Source organism: Vanacampus margaritifer, chromosome 14 (genome assembly GCF_051991255.1).
Source record: "Vanacampus margaritifer isolate UIUO_Vmar chromosome 14, RoL_Vmar_1.0, whole genome shotgun sequence".
Lineage (NCBI taxonomy): Eukaryota > Metazoa > Chordata > Actinopteri > Syngnathiformes > Syngnathidae > Vanacampus > Vanacampus margaritifer.
This window is the reverse complement of record NC_135445.1, coordinates 5,659,216-5,672,979: the sequence shown is the minus strand read 5'-3', so window position 1 is coordinate 5,672,979 and position 13,764 is coordinate 5,659,216. Positions and strand designations below refer to the sequence as shown.

At 39.8% G+C, this 13,764-nt stretch overlaps 2 protein-coding genes across 2 annotated transcripts; both read right to left on the bottom strand.

Annotated features, from left to right (window-relative positions):
- Positions 1-194: 194 nt before the first annotated feature.
- Positions 195-11,760, bottom strand: LOC144063642 (prostaglandin G/H synthase 1-like). Its single transcript, XM_077585376.1, has 11 exons — positions 10,290-11,760; positions 10,108-10,191; positions 7,056-7,172; positions 6,012-6,152; positions 5,780-5,923; positions 5,517-5,698; positions 3,952-4,035; positions 3,563-3,809; positions 3,202-3,488; positions 1,988-2,135; positions 195-592 (listed from the first exon to the last, which is right to left on the bottom strand). The coding sequence occupies exons 1-11, from the start codon at positions 10,294-10,296 to the stop codon at positions 252-254; spliced, it is 1,782 nt and encodes a 593-aa protein (XP_077441502.1). The 5' UTR covers positions 10,297-11,760; the 3' UTR covers positions 195-251.
- Positions 11,761-11,906: 146 nt separating this feature from the next.
- rpl37 (ribosomal protein L37) lies at positions 11,907-13,539 on the bottom strand. Its single transcript, XM_077585378.1, has 4 exons — positions 13,424-13,539; positions 12,672-12,807; positions 12,487-12,571; positions 11,907-12,017 (listed from the first exon to the last, which is right to left on the bottom strand). Exons 1-4 carry the CDS (start codon positions 13,424-13,426, stop codon positions 11,948-11,950), a joined length of 294 nt encoding a protein of 97 aa, XP_077441504.1. The 5' UTR covers positions 13,427-13,539; the 3' UTR covers positions 11,907-11,947.
- Positions 13,540-13,764: the final 225 nt, after the last annotated feature.

Below are 13,764 nucleotides of genomic sequence, written 5' to 3'. Positions count from 1 at the left end.
TTTTGATGGCCTCCAATTTTAATGAATGCACTTTCAACCGCTGCATGGCAAAAGCTCATCAACGTTTTTTTTGAAATGAGAGATTTTTCTCACAGGTCTGTGAGACTCATGTTTGCAGACTGGGCTGATTTCTTCACTTAAGTTCCAAGTGTGAGACTGTGGATCCTTTGTTCAAACCTCTTGAAAAACAGTTTGTTTAAAACCGATTTGACTTGTGTTACAAGGGGACTGCAAAAGCCCCTTAAAACAGGTCACAACTCATCGGCCGTCCTCGCACTTTGCTCCTCTGGCGGCACCCGGAACGCCACGTGAGGACACGTCCTGGAATTGAGGCACACCAGATTCTTCAGCGAGGCCGAGTTGACGATGTCGAAGCCCACGCGGCCCCCGAAAGTGCTGGGCTTCCAGTACTCGGGGGAGCAGATGGGGTTACCCAGGAGGCCTTTGAGGGAGAACGGCGCACCCATCTCCACCATGCTCTCTCCGAATATGGAATCCGGCCGTGTCTTCTCCAGCAGCAAGCCAGGGTAAAACTCAAGCGCGTCAATGTCGCCGTAGAGCTCTTCCAGAGTGAGCGCTATCTCCTTGTTATCTGCCCAAAAATGCCAACAAAAGATACAATCGATTTGATGAAAAAAAAAAAAAATTGACTTGCAGACTATTAAAGCTCGTATCCTACTGAGGGTAGGATAAATGAGAAAATGTGGTTCAAAATTGTCTGGTGACAAAAAAAAAAGAAGACTTGCTGTCCACTGAAAATGACATCACAGTTGCTCAGGGCTCAGAGAACGATCAATCACAGCTCAGCCTGTGAACGTCACATGACAAAACTCAGTAAACAGGTGAGCCGTGATTGGATGCTACCTGAGCCCTGAAAGCAACTGTGCTGTCATTTTCAGTTGACAGAAAGTGGCAAAAATGGTCGCTCTTAGATGGATAAAAATAAATAAAAATATTTTAATTATTATTATTTAAAAAAAAAAAATCTAATTTCTTCATTATTTTTTTAAATTATGTTTTGTTATTTCTAATAATATTTTCTTTAAAAAACAAAAGATTATTAAAAATTAGGGGCGTCAGGCAATTAATTTTTTTAATCGTAATTAATCGCATGACTTCTCTAGTTAACGCACGATTAATCACAAATTTTATATCTTTATATCTGTTCTAAATGTACAATTTTTTTTCTAGGTTTTTATACTCTTTTTAACAAAAGTGGGAAAAAAAATGTTAAACTAATAGAAATTGTTAAAATAAATTTTTGACGTCTATAGCCGTCAATGGCAGTGAATGAGATCAAAGGGAAGTCAACCGCCAAAAAATTATTGACAATAATATGTTCAATGCAGCCCAACTAGTCTAAATATGGTATTCTGGTTAATATTGCGTTAGTGGAATATAAGTTAAGCAGCAAAATCCAGCAGTTTTTACCAATATCAGAAGGCGGCCATTTTGCCACTTGCTGTTGAGTGAAAATGACATCACAGTTGCTCAGGTCTCAAGTAACAACCAATCACAGCTGAGCTTCAGAAATCAGTTGAGCTATGATTGGTCATTGCCTGTGATGTCATCTTCAGTGGATAGCAAGTGGCAAAATGGCCGCCCCCTGAGATGAATAAAAACGGCTGGATTTTGCGGCATAACTCATATTCCACAAATATAATATTAATCAAAATGTCATGTTTAGACTAGTGAGGTCAAGAAATGTTTAAGGTTGACTTCCCCCTTTAAAAAAATAGTAGCAAAACATGAAGTGAATAGGCCCCAAAATCAATTCAAAGTTATTTTTTACAGTAACACCTTACTGTTATTCCTCTGCACTCCAATTCACATCACGACACACAATGACAACAATTACCAACAGGGGATGGGCCACTTCTCGAGGTGGGGTCAATTATCCCGAGCGTGTATTTTCGTCTCGTCTCACTCTCTTGTAAAATATGTCGATGACATGCTTTGCGGCGGCCGGACAGTTTGTTTTGCTCACCTGTGAACTCTCTGAAGGAAGTGTACGGCTTGAGGTTGAAGCGCTTCCTGTACTCGTTAAAGGACTGCATGCGCAGCTGCCGCGACTCCCTGATGGTCTTCACGGCTATCGGCGTCACCACAGGGTTCATGTTGTGACCTCCGCCTATCTGTGGGCAAAACGGATGCAAGTGGGACCATCATAGACTTTAGGCAATTTCTGAGGAATATTGCATTGTCGAGTTACAAAATTATTTATACTTTATTTAATTATTAGCATTAGCTGGTATGTTAGGAAAAAAAATAGCCCTTAACTGACACCAGTTCCATGGATTGATAACTGTAATTTTAGGCCCCTGAAAAAAGGCCAATCATATTCGCATTAGAACCTATGAACAATTTCAGAGCAGGGGTGTCATATGTGGGACCCTGTTCTCATTGATAGGTGCGCATCAAACTGGCACATCTTCATTTTCATGCCAGGGCAAGTCTAGTTTATCACATTTGGCAGATCGCGTTGCGCTTTGCTGGGTGTGGACTGAGGGTGTTTTTTAATTATTATTTTTTTTATTAGATGCCTCTGGCGCTCCTGACAAATAGGTGACAGAAAGTAGACTACAATTTAGACCAGTAGGTCTAAGTTGTAGCACAGGTGGTGTTTTTTCTACCTCTTCCAACCTCGCTACTCTGGCGTTATGAGATAGAAAAAAATGAGATCGATCGGTTTCTGCTCTGATTGTAAATACAGCAGCCAAACATGAGCCAGCGTGAAAACAGTCCACCAATCGGGAGCGGGCGTCGCACAGCTTAATTTACATAATTCATTCCAATTTGTTTTTGTAATGTGAACAGTCCATAAAAAGATCGAACAAAAAAATCTGAATTGGGCATCACGCCCTGCAGTGTGAACGTAGCCTTATTGTTATAAAAAATAATATTTTGAAAAATATTTTTACGAGTACCCACTTAGCGACAACAAATATGATGATGCTAACATTCACTCTTTCATCACATTACTATATCGCATTTTCTCACTATGGTTGCGCAATCCCATCTGACTTCAGGTGACTGATGGTTTGCCAATCGCAGTGATGCAAACAAAGAGCCAAGTCATGCCCGACCACAAGGAACAAAGATCCAGCAAAACAGGAAGATTGAGTTTGATAGCCCAAAAAATCTTCACTCTGGTATTTGACTATTCATTGGTATTGAATGACCCTATTGAGCGCTCATTACCTGGCCGGCCACTTGGCGGGAAAAGGCGTCCACCAGCTTATCCACGCCATAGTGTGTGAGCACAGACGTGTTGAAGACGAACTGCGGGTACGTGAGCTCGTCCCCGTTGATATGGAAGCTGTCGGGCATCAACGGGTGCCAGTGGTAGAGCTGGCTGAACTCCACGGCGATGCGGTTCCCGTACTGGAAGCGGGCGTGGAAGAGCAGCGTGGGGTCGAACTTCAATTGCAGCAGGTAGCCGCTGAGGTGCTGCACATATTCTTGGATCACTATTCGGATGGTCTCACCTAAACGAGGGCAATGAAAATAAATCCACATTTCCGCGCCTGGCTCAAATGTTCATTTCGTGGCGCTCGCTCACCGATGATGATGAGCCGCGCGGTCTGGAACAGCTGCTCGTCATCCCAGCTGGGATGCTCGGCTTTCAGGAGGTCGCACACTCGGTTGTGCTCTCGCAACCACAGCGTGGCGTACAAGCCCAAGCCCGGCAGAAGTCCGAAGACTTCCTGGCCGATGGCGAACTGGTCTTTGGGGGCCACGCCCGGCGGGTAGCTCATCTTGACGGGGGCTTCAGCTACAGAGGGAGGGTACATCTCTCCATCAAGCAACTAATTGGGAAAATAATAGAACAACAAGGTCCTAACACTTAACAAAATAAAATGGTCGTATTTACATGTAGCTGAAAAAAAAAAAAAAAAAAAAGCTAACTAGCGGGTAGCAGCTAAAATAAACTGTAAAGCTGGACTTCACCTGATACTTCAGTTTCCCATCTTGTAAAAGTCGGAGCTTAAGTTGCCTCTCCAGGTTATCTCCGTAAATGTGCCCCGCATCCACCTGCGCAAAAAAAAAAATTATGCTAATATTGAAATTGTATTCAAGTAAAATAAAAACAAAAAATAATTTAAAATCTGTTACGAATGATACAAGTTGTAGTAGACAAAGACCCAAGTTGCAAGATGAAAAAATTTGCAATATTGTGAGTCTGACCTAGTTTTACAAAGATATTTATAATAGATCATATAATAAAAAAATTTGATTAAATTAGATTATAAAACTTACATTACAAAAAAGATGGAATTTTACTACCAAATTTAATGAGACTAGTTGTAACATTGTAAGGGAAAAAAAGTTTATAATATATCATGTATTTCACACAGGCATTTACTTTTTTTTTTTTTTTTTTAAATGGAGTTCCCCAAAGGCTCTTTCTTGGCACACTTTCAATTAACGATGAACCATTTTCTACTTACTTGCCAATATTTTTGTGCACATTCTTTTTCACACGTTATGTAATGCAATAGAACAATTCAAATGTTCATTTTATTAGCAAGCTCTTGTGTGATGTGTCAAGAAGAAATAAACATATTGTTGCTGCTATGTCCGTTTTTGTAAAAATGTTTTTTTTTTTACATTTTTGGGATGAAACTGAATGCATACATCCCAAAAACGTAAAATTTAAAACTAATTGGAAAAAAATGGGCATAGGTGCTTTTCACATAGTAGCGACGATATTCAAGTATTAACTCACTCACTGCCATAAATTCATTAAAAAAAAAGATTATTAAAAATTAGGGGCAAGAGGCGATTAAATTGATTAATTGTAATTAATCGCATGACTTCACTAGCTAACTCACAATTAATCACGAATTTTATATTGGTTCTAAATGTACAATAAAAAAATTCTAGGTTTTCATACTGTTGATAATAAGTGGGAAAAAAATGTTAAACTAAAATAAATAGTTCAAATGAATTTTTTTGACATTTATAGCCTTCAATGTCAGTGAATGAATAAAAAAAAGAAAAAGAAAATCTTAAAATTTGGGGCGTCAGGTAATTAAAGTTTTTAATCGTAATTAATCGCATGACTTCACTAGTTAACTCGCAATTAATCACATATTTCATATCTGTTCTAAATGTGCAATAAAAAAAATCTAGGTTTTCATACTCTTGATAATAAGTGGGAAAAAAATGTTAAACTAAAATAAATAGTTAAAATGAATTTTTTTGACATTTATAGTCTTCAATGTCAGTGAATGAATAAAAAAAGAAAAAGAAAATATTAAAATTTGGGGCGTCAGGCAATTAAAGTTTTTAATCGTAATTAATCGCATGACTTCACTTGTTAACTCGCAATTAATCACATATTTCATATCTGTTCTAAATGTGCAATAAAAAAAATCTAGGTTTTCATACTCTTGTTAACAAAAGTGGAAAAAAAAAGTTAAACTAATAGAAACAGTTTAAATGAATTTTTGACGTTTATAGCCGTCAATGGCAGTGAACGAGTTAAACACAGTAGCCTTGTATGAACTGACCCCATGCGCTAGGGCCTTTGTGAAGCCTACGCCCATGCGGTTGTAGGTCTTGAAGAACTGATGGGTGAAGTGCTGCGCAAAGAAGGCAAACATGAGGTTGGAGCCCTGCGGGTCGGGCCGAAACGTTCTTCTCTTTAGCAGCTTCTCCACTAGCAGCTCAGGATCGGGTAGCCCAGCTTTACCTAATAAAAACAGACAGTTACAATTTGATGCTCCCTTAAAAAAAAAAAAAAAAAAAAACTCCCACCATGTGATGTGCTAACCTTTGACACCCATAGGTGTGGGGCAGTCTTCTGGCACTGGCGGAAGGATCCGAGTGTAGTAGCTCAGGTTGTAGTAGGACTCCCAGCTGAGGTAATTGTATTTTGAGTTGTAGGTTGGAGGGCTGGGAATTAAGTTGGACCTCACTAATAATCACACACATACAACAATATGCTTGAAATGTGTCAAATAATTTGAAATTAATTCCTGTTCTGGAGGGGCTCGGGTCCCGACCTGTCAGGACAAGCCGCATCAGAACGTCCTGCAGGAAGGTGTTGTTGATGACGTCCCAGAGCCAGTGGAAGTGGGTGAGGATGTAGTGCACCGTGTCCGGCCCGGGCTTCAGAAGGTCACGCACCCGAGTCCAGAACTCCGCTGGATTAGGATAACAAAGGGGGTTACCGCAAGTCAACGCTTAGCTTATATAATTCAGCGTAACTGATCAAATTGATATTCTTGTTAGCATTGATTCTTTTCATTGACCGCAGGCATGATCCACAAAAATGGCCTCAACAGCGCCCCCTCTGACAAGTCTTTGAAATTACGAGATGGGATCCAGACTCTGGAATTCTGCACTCCCGCATTAAATGCTCAAATTTGGCCCGATTGCCGGAACGCGTGTACTCCGCTTAACACAACGAAGGGTGTGAGGGCTCCTTTGTTCGTGTGAAGCAGAGTGGCAAAGATGGAGGTTGCTATCAGGTTCCCTTCAGATATTTGAGTCGAGACGAGTGGTGTGCAAAAGTATGGCTTGCTCGGACATACTGTAATCCAGTCAATGAAGAATTTACAGTATTAAGAGTACTGTAATATTTGTTGCCTCTTTCACTTTAAATTGGTTTATTCATTTAAATGCATTTGTTCATTTATTTATTTTATTATTATTTATTGTAAAAAAAGTATATTAAAAAAATTATATTTTGGTGCCATCATAATTTTATATTTGTTCACAATCTATTTTTATCTATTTATTAATTATACAAAAACTTACCAGTAAATAAGATACTATTGGAAAAACCCGATTCCACATATTCTTCCACATTTATGGACATAACTTAAACTTAATGTAAAATACTGTTTGTGCCTTGACATAAAGTTTGGGTCTAGACTGTTAAGAAGGAACGCTGCAAATCGGATTACACTCTCTTTATTGTCTCATTTTCAAGCAGTAAAGGGGCCCCTTTTCACCCTCCCCGTCTGGGATAGTTGAAATTCCTCTCTCCCAAAGAGGATATGAAGGGATGTCACGGATATGAGGCGTGGGATGAGCGCACTCACGGACGGTGCAGTTCTCCCCGTGGTAGCCGGTGCGGGTGCAGTCGCACTCGTAGCGGTCGTCTGCGTACCTTACACACACGCCCCAGTGCTGACACGGCATGTAGCAGCACGGGTTCACTGCGGAGACAAGTGTCAACAAGTGTCAGTGTCACCTACTTAAAGACAAGATTTATTTATTATTATTTTTTTTTTTTAAATTGCAGCTGCTTTTTCTTACATCTGGTTTACAATGGAAAAACGACTTAAAGGCTGTAGAAGTTACGTAACGGCCACTACTGGAGGGACCTTCTAGTGGAAAACACCTGCTATGATACCATACTGAATCCACTTCCTTTGGGAAAGTGTCTCATTCTTCATAAAATGACATATCTTGGCCAGATTTTGAGTTGTAATGAGTTTTTATTTAGTAGACAGTTTATCTCTGTGCAACATATTTTATGTGAACAGTGGGCACCAAACCCTCTATAAATTCAGCGATCCATCCATCCAAGATGGTTTTCACACTGCACTTATTTTTCTTGGTGTCCTTGCACGTTTTAGCATGTGCGTATTAAAAGCTCCCCCCGGTGCAAGCTTGCCCATATTTGGACGTATACCTGCATAGCAGGAACCCACCAGGAAGTAATAGGGAGGCTTTTCCCATTGGTCAGCCTATTGCTGTTAGCATTCTGAAATCACTCTGATTTCTCTTGTAAGATGCGCCTTCTAATAGAAACGTGATGAAATTGTAAAATATTACATTTGAGGATGCGGTTGTTCTATCCTTGCACTTTTGTAACACATACACAATGGATGGGTTGGTCGACGGAACGCTGTACATTACTAAGTGCAGTGTGAAAAGGCATTTAAGCCTCACATGGCACAGTGTTTTTGCCATTCACGATAATAGAGTCGTGTGTATTATGTGCAAATGCTAAAGTAAAACAATCCACAAATGAAAGTTATTGACATTGTGTTGCACTGTCATCATAGGACACTTCATTAGGTACACCTACCTACCTCCAACATCAAAAATCCAATCAAACACATATACGTCATATTGATATCAGTTAAAAACTTTTGCTGCAAATTAAATTACTTCACGCCTCCAAAAATTAGATGACACAACACAAAATAAACTTAGGAAAGACCTGAGGCCTCAGAGCCAGAAATAAAATACACGGCGGCGTGTAGTGTGTTTGCCTTTACAGATACATAAACCCTTGAGTCAGATCGCCGTGGGGAACAAAAAAAAAAGAGGGTATCGAATGTATATTTTTGTAACACAGAGGAACTGCTTGTGTGAGTCTTAGACACGACCCAACAGGTGGAATAAATCGACTAATCATGCAAAATGATTCCTAATTGCTTTCAAATGTGACACACCGCTTGTACAGTGCCGAAATGGTGGGGGAAAAAAAGCACCTGGAGGATTTTCTCCAAACGTGCTACAGCATGCCCCCCCGGGCCACCATCCTTGCCAAAAGACACTCAGCAGACGTCATCTGCCTGCTATGTGAACTTGGCCCACGCCGCCGAAAGGCGACTAGAGTCATCTTACAGATGATCGTACAATCAGGATTGGCTGGAAAATTGGCGGGAAAATAGCTCAGAGCAAGAGAATGGCAGATGTCGTTGTACGTACGGGATGGGGCACAAAATGTATGACTGCTTTTAATCTTGTAAAAAAAGATAAGTTTGGAATGAGATGAGACGAAGGTGAAACTGTTTGTTCCCGCGTGTAACAGCTGATAAAACCCATGTATGTTTTGCGTGCCTATGTGTGTGTGTGTGTGTGTGCACATAAAGGCTTGGTGGGTCACTACAACTGGTCCGACCACAAGTCTGACCATAAAGACGCACAGGAAAAGTCTGTTTGGTGACAAGAACAACACGTTTCTACAGCAACTCATCCTTCCCAGTGGGGTTTCATTTGGACTGAAAACAGATGTCATTGATGCTTGTATAAACTTGACTTGCTGCAGTTTTGCAGCAGTTTGAGACGCTTCGTGGCTGTCAAACTGTCAAACAAAATTGGATCTGTTCTTGACAAGCTAAGCAGAGGCCCATTTTTTTTTTATTGCTGGGGAAAAAAAGGCTGATAGTAGGTGCGCCATTGTCTAAAATGTGGATATGGATTTAAAAGTTGGGACGTGCTGATAACAAATAACCATCTAGTATTGATCCAGATATTGATATTCAGTACTCTTAAAAGTGTCCCGATACGACAGACTAATACCACATGATATATTTATTTTCTGTACGGAAGCAACGTCATAAAAGTTAGCATTTTTTAAACAATATTTTATAAACAAAACACATAATGGCATTTTCAAGTACCTGTATTGGTATTCAATATTGGCGAGTACTGAAGTCTATGAGTGATCAATCTCGGACGGGAAAGTGGTACTGGTGTATCGCTACAAAAAAAATTCAGAGGAAGATTTTTATTGTTTTTATGTCTTAATATTGCCAGTTCCTAGCTTGATTTTCACTTACATTACTGTCCAGAATGTTTTTGTTAGTTTTACTCCCTGTTGTTTACAGTTAAAAAATATATATATTTATGTTATAGCTCTACTATTTTCTGTGGGGAAAAAAGTCATTCTGACTTTGAAATGTTTCACTGGGTTTAATTTATTATTTTTCGACTTTTTTTTTTTCAAGTAGACTATTATTTGGAAGAAGCATTTTACTGAACAGCGTGTATCTATTTTTTCCCCAACTTTTATAATAATCTTCCAGTTTATATACATTTGTATTCTACTTCTATTGTTTCCTATGGAAGAATTTGAAAAATTCTACTGCGTGGCCAAAATGTATATAAGAATAAAAAGTGAAGTACATTATTCTTATTGATGTAGGTTCTTTGCAAAACGTTGACTTGATACAACACAACGTTAATTTAAGTAGGCTGTAAAGTTCACCAAGCAGTGGGAGGTCAAATGGGCTTGCCAGGGTGTTTCTTCGGTTACCGGGAATGTTTATTTAACACATTCGACCCATTGCGTCAAAGACGTGGAGGCAACTGGCCAAAAAGGTGCACTTATTGACTGAGTAAACTTCCACCTACCAGTTCCGGACGTCACCTCATCCCCATGGCACGCCGGTTCCCGCAGCAGTAGGAGAAGAACGCAGAAGTATCCGAGGATAGAGGCTACAAACCGGGGTAGAAAACGAGAGAGCGACGGGGGTGATTACGTGTGAGGATATCACGGTTAAAATTTTTTTTTTTTTTTAAAAATTCGAACTTACATCTCATCACAGCAGCTCAGCGCGGTGTCATTCCAAGAACGGGGAACACGATAGCTTCAAATCGGTTGTTGGTGAGTCCAGACAGGGGAGCGAGAACTAGCGAGTCGGCAGGTTGGCTCCGGTGTGCGCGGGAAGAAGCCCCGCAGACGAGAGCTTTCACCTGCGGGCAGAGAGAGCGCGAGACTGGACTCGACTCCCCTTTCTCGTGCGTGACATCGCCCCCTGCCTGCAATCACGGGCCATGACATGAGGGAACACCTGCGCCACATAAGCGTGCGTACATATACAAACATGCTCAAAATATAACATATTGGTTAATTAGAAACATTACAACCTTTAACTTCATCTTAAATAACCACATCATCTAAAAGGAGGACATTTGAAAAGAGTGAATATATTCCACCAACAAAATGGTGGCATCTATCAGTGTAAGATCATTTTATGGAAAGAGGAAAAAGTCCACACCACGAAGTTTTTTAGATCATTTTGACTTTAAAAGTTGGCACATTTTATACAAGTCCCTGAACAATATATGCTAACACTGTTAATTATTTTCATTAAAGCACAGTATGCGTGTCCTTCATCGTGGACATTTATATAATTTCCTCCATTTTGTTTTTTTTTTCTTGAGCAATATGAAATACCACTCCAAAGAGCTTGAGATGATTTTTGGGGATTGTGTTTACTTGTGCTGTCGAGGATATCCAAACATTCAAATGTTTTTGCCTCGAATACCAGAGTCCAAATTGTGGAAGAAATCTCAACCAGAAACTTAAGAAATTACTTCATCAACTTTTTTAGATGGGGGAAAAAAGTGCTCTCTTTTGGACTGATTCAGCTGGTATGTTCTCTACTCCATTTGTACATTGACATTTTATTTATTCTCTTAATGACAAAACCGCTACACTACTAGATCCATTAACACCTGCACAAACCACAGTAATAAATTACTACAGATGACTGAAAAAAAGTAGCACATTAAGTGACTTTTAAAATTAAAACAAAAACAGTTGAAGCATCATGAGCCAAGACTGGGATGACATTTTTTTTTTTTTTATAAAAAGAAAAACATTGCAGAAGCTAAAGAAATTAACGCTGAAATGTTGCTGGCCAACTGTTAAACATTACCGGATTAGGCAAGTCTGCCCTCAGAGCACATACACAAGCTTCAAACCGGCAAAGAACGCAGACCTACCATTAAACGTCTTTAGGCTTAACTTTTCCAACAGTCCACCAAGGTAGGCTGAAGAAATTCTCTTACGGGAAGACCACCCTCAAAATTTCCACAACCACAAGTGTGGAAAAAGAAAGAACGTTTCACCTCATGCCATCATGGGAAAAAGTTGCGGATTGTTTGGATTTTGTATAAATATTTAAACTTTCTGTTGTTGGTGATGTCCAAAAGCCAAATAACTTCCACAAATTCACATTTGATTTGCAATGTTATTTTCAGTTGACTTTGTTAATGCGACTAAAAGCCTCACACAAAGTTTCCTGTAAACATTTATTATGCTTATATTTCAAGTGAGAACATGTGGTCTTGCTGCAGAAGACTAAACTCTTTTCAAAAACAAAACAATATTGAAGTGCATCCGGAACGACCAGACGAGAACAAGCTTTGTGTGTTGGTCACATTTATTTAAACAAAAATGTGTCTTTTAGGAGGAGCTGGAGGCGGCCACCGCAGCGCGTCTGGGTTTGGGGGTGGTACCTTCCCGGAAACCATTCCTGGAAAATTTCAAGAGAAAACAAAAAAAAAAAAAGATGGCACACAATTCAGATGACTTCCAGAATGTGTGGAATAATTTCTCCCACAAGCTTTTGAATGCAACATTTACTTTGTTTGAAACAAAATGGTTGTGATAGCTAACTCCTGTGACACTCAACTTGCCGCAGCGGCTTTAAAGTAATCACTTTGATTTTTATTGGTCACCACCATTGGCAAGAATTGTCTGTAAACATTATTGGAGTTAAAGGTAGTCATGTGACCATATTTGGAATTAACTTCTCTTTAAAGCTTTTAAGACACATCATTAGGAGGGCTTTTCGATTTAACCAATTTCCTAAAGATGGTGGCTGAGGTTTATTTGCAGAGAATGCAGTGCATTTTACAAACATACCTCGCTTTCACCAAATACAAATATTTACATTTCCATATTGTATTCTGTTGTGCCATCTTCACCAGCATTACTCTTACCTGAACCGACGGTACACAACCTTGAGATGCCTCAGGCGGCCGGTGCCGGTGGTGTTCCTCCTCTTGGCCTTTGCGCTCCAGTTGTCTAGAAAGAAAAAATAATATTTATAAATATCAAAGTATCTAATTAGCCATTCATTTCTTCAAGCCATGGCTGCCAAGAGAGGAAAGAAATGTCAACTTACACTTTCTCTTGCGCTTCTCGGGGTAGCCACACTTGCCGCAGGAGGACTTCTGCAGGTGGTAAGCTTTGGAGCCACAACGACGGCACAGGGTGTGCGTCTTGTTCCTGCGCTTACCGAATGAGGATGTTCCCTTCGTCTGGAAGATGAAAATGACAAATAGGCATCAAATCCCATCCGCAAGCACCTTGCTACTACCACTATAGATTTGAAAGTCTTGTCTCAGTGAGTAAAAATGATTGAATCACAGAACATTCATTGGTTCAGACATTGGAAAACATCATGGACAAGACTGTGTAAAAAGTATACGCCCTTAGAAACACTGTTAAATTGCATGTGAAGAATCACATTTACACATCTTAATAATCAACTCATTGAGCCCTTCATGATGTGGCTAGCAGACACGTAAAGCCCAAGTCAGCATTGACGAGCCTTTCCAATAAACATAACGCACAACAGGGACATAATTAGTAAATGGACATTAGAAAGCATTCAACGTAAACCCTAACATTTATAATTAGGATTTTATTCCATTTTAAGCGGTTAGTGTCCGCCGAACGTCAATGCTAACGAGTCTGCTAGCTACTTCAGAATAAAGACCCAAAGTTGTCAAAAATCGACTTTATGTACAAAAAATACGTTACTTGCTAAGTTGTTAGGCTTTACCGACAACTAAATAGCAGTGATCGGTAAGTGATGGGCAGCAGGTTTTAAAGATGTCTCGAGATTTCAGTTGAACAGCATTGCCATCTTACCATCGTAGCACAGCGGCCGAGGGAAAAGAGGCCGGAAGCGAGGCCGGCGTCCTCTCAAATTACATCCGTGCTTGTTTCTGTGTCACACCGAAATGGGTCCCTTGCTCAAACTTCGTCTTTTTATAAATGTTGTGCAGCCCAAAATATTTAAAAATATTACACACTAATAAATGTATATTTATATTATACTTATAAATAAATAATTGTAAATTGTGGAAATATTTGACATGAAAAAGCTGAACGTACTCGTCACTTTTGTTGTTTCTTTCCTTCTAGAGCGACTGCTGTGTCGGCCATTTCGCAGCAGGCGGTGCCAAAAACTCGCTGACATGGTTGACACT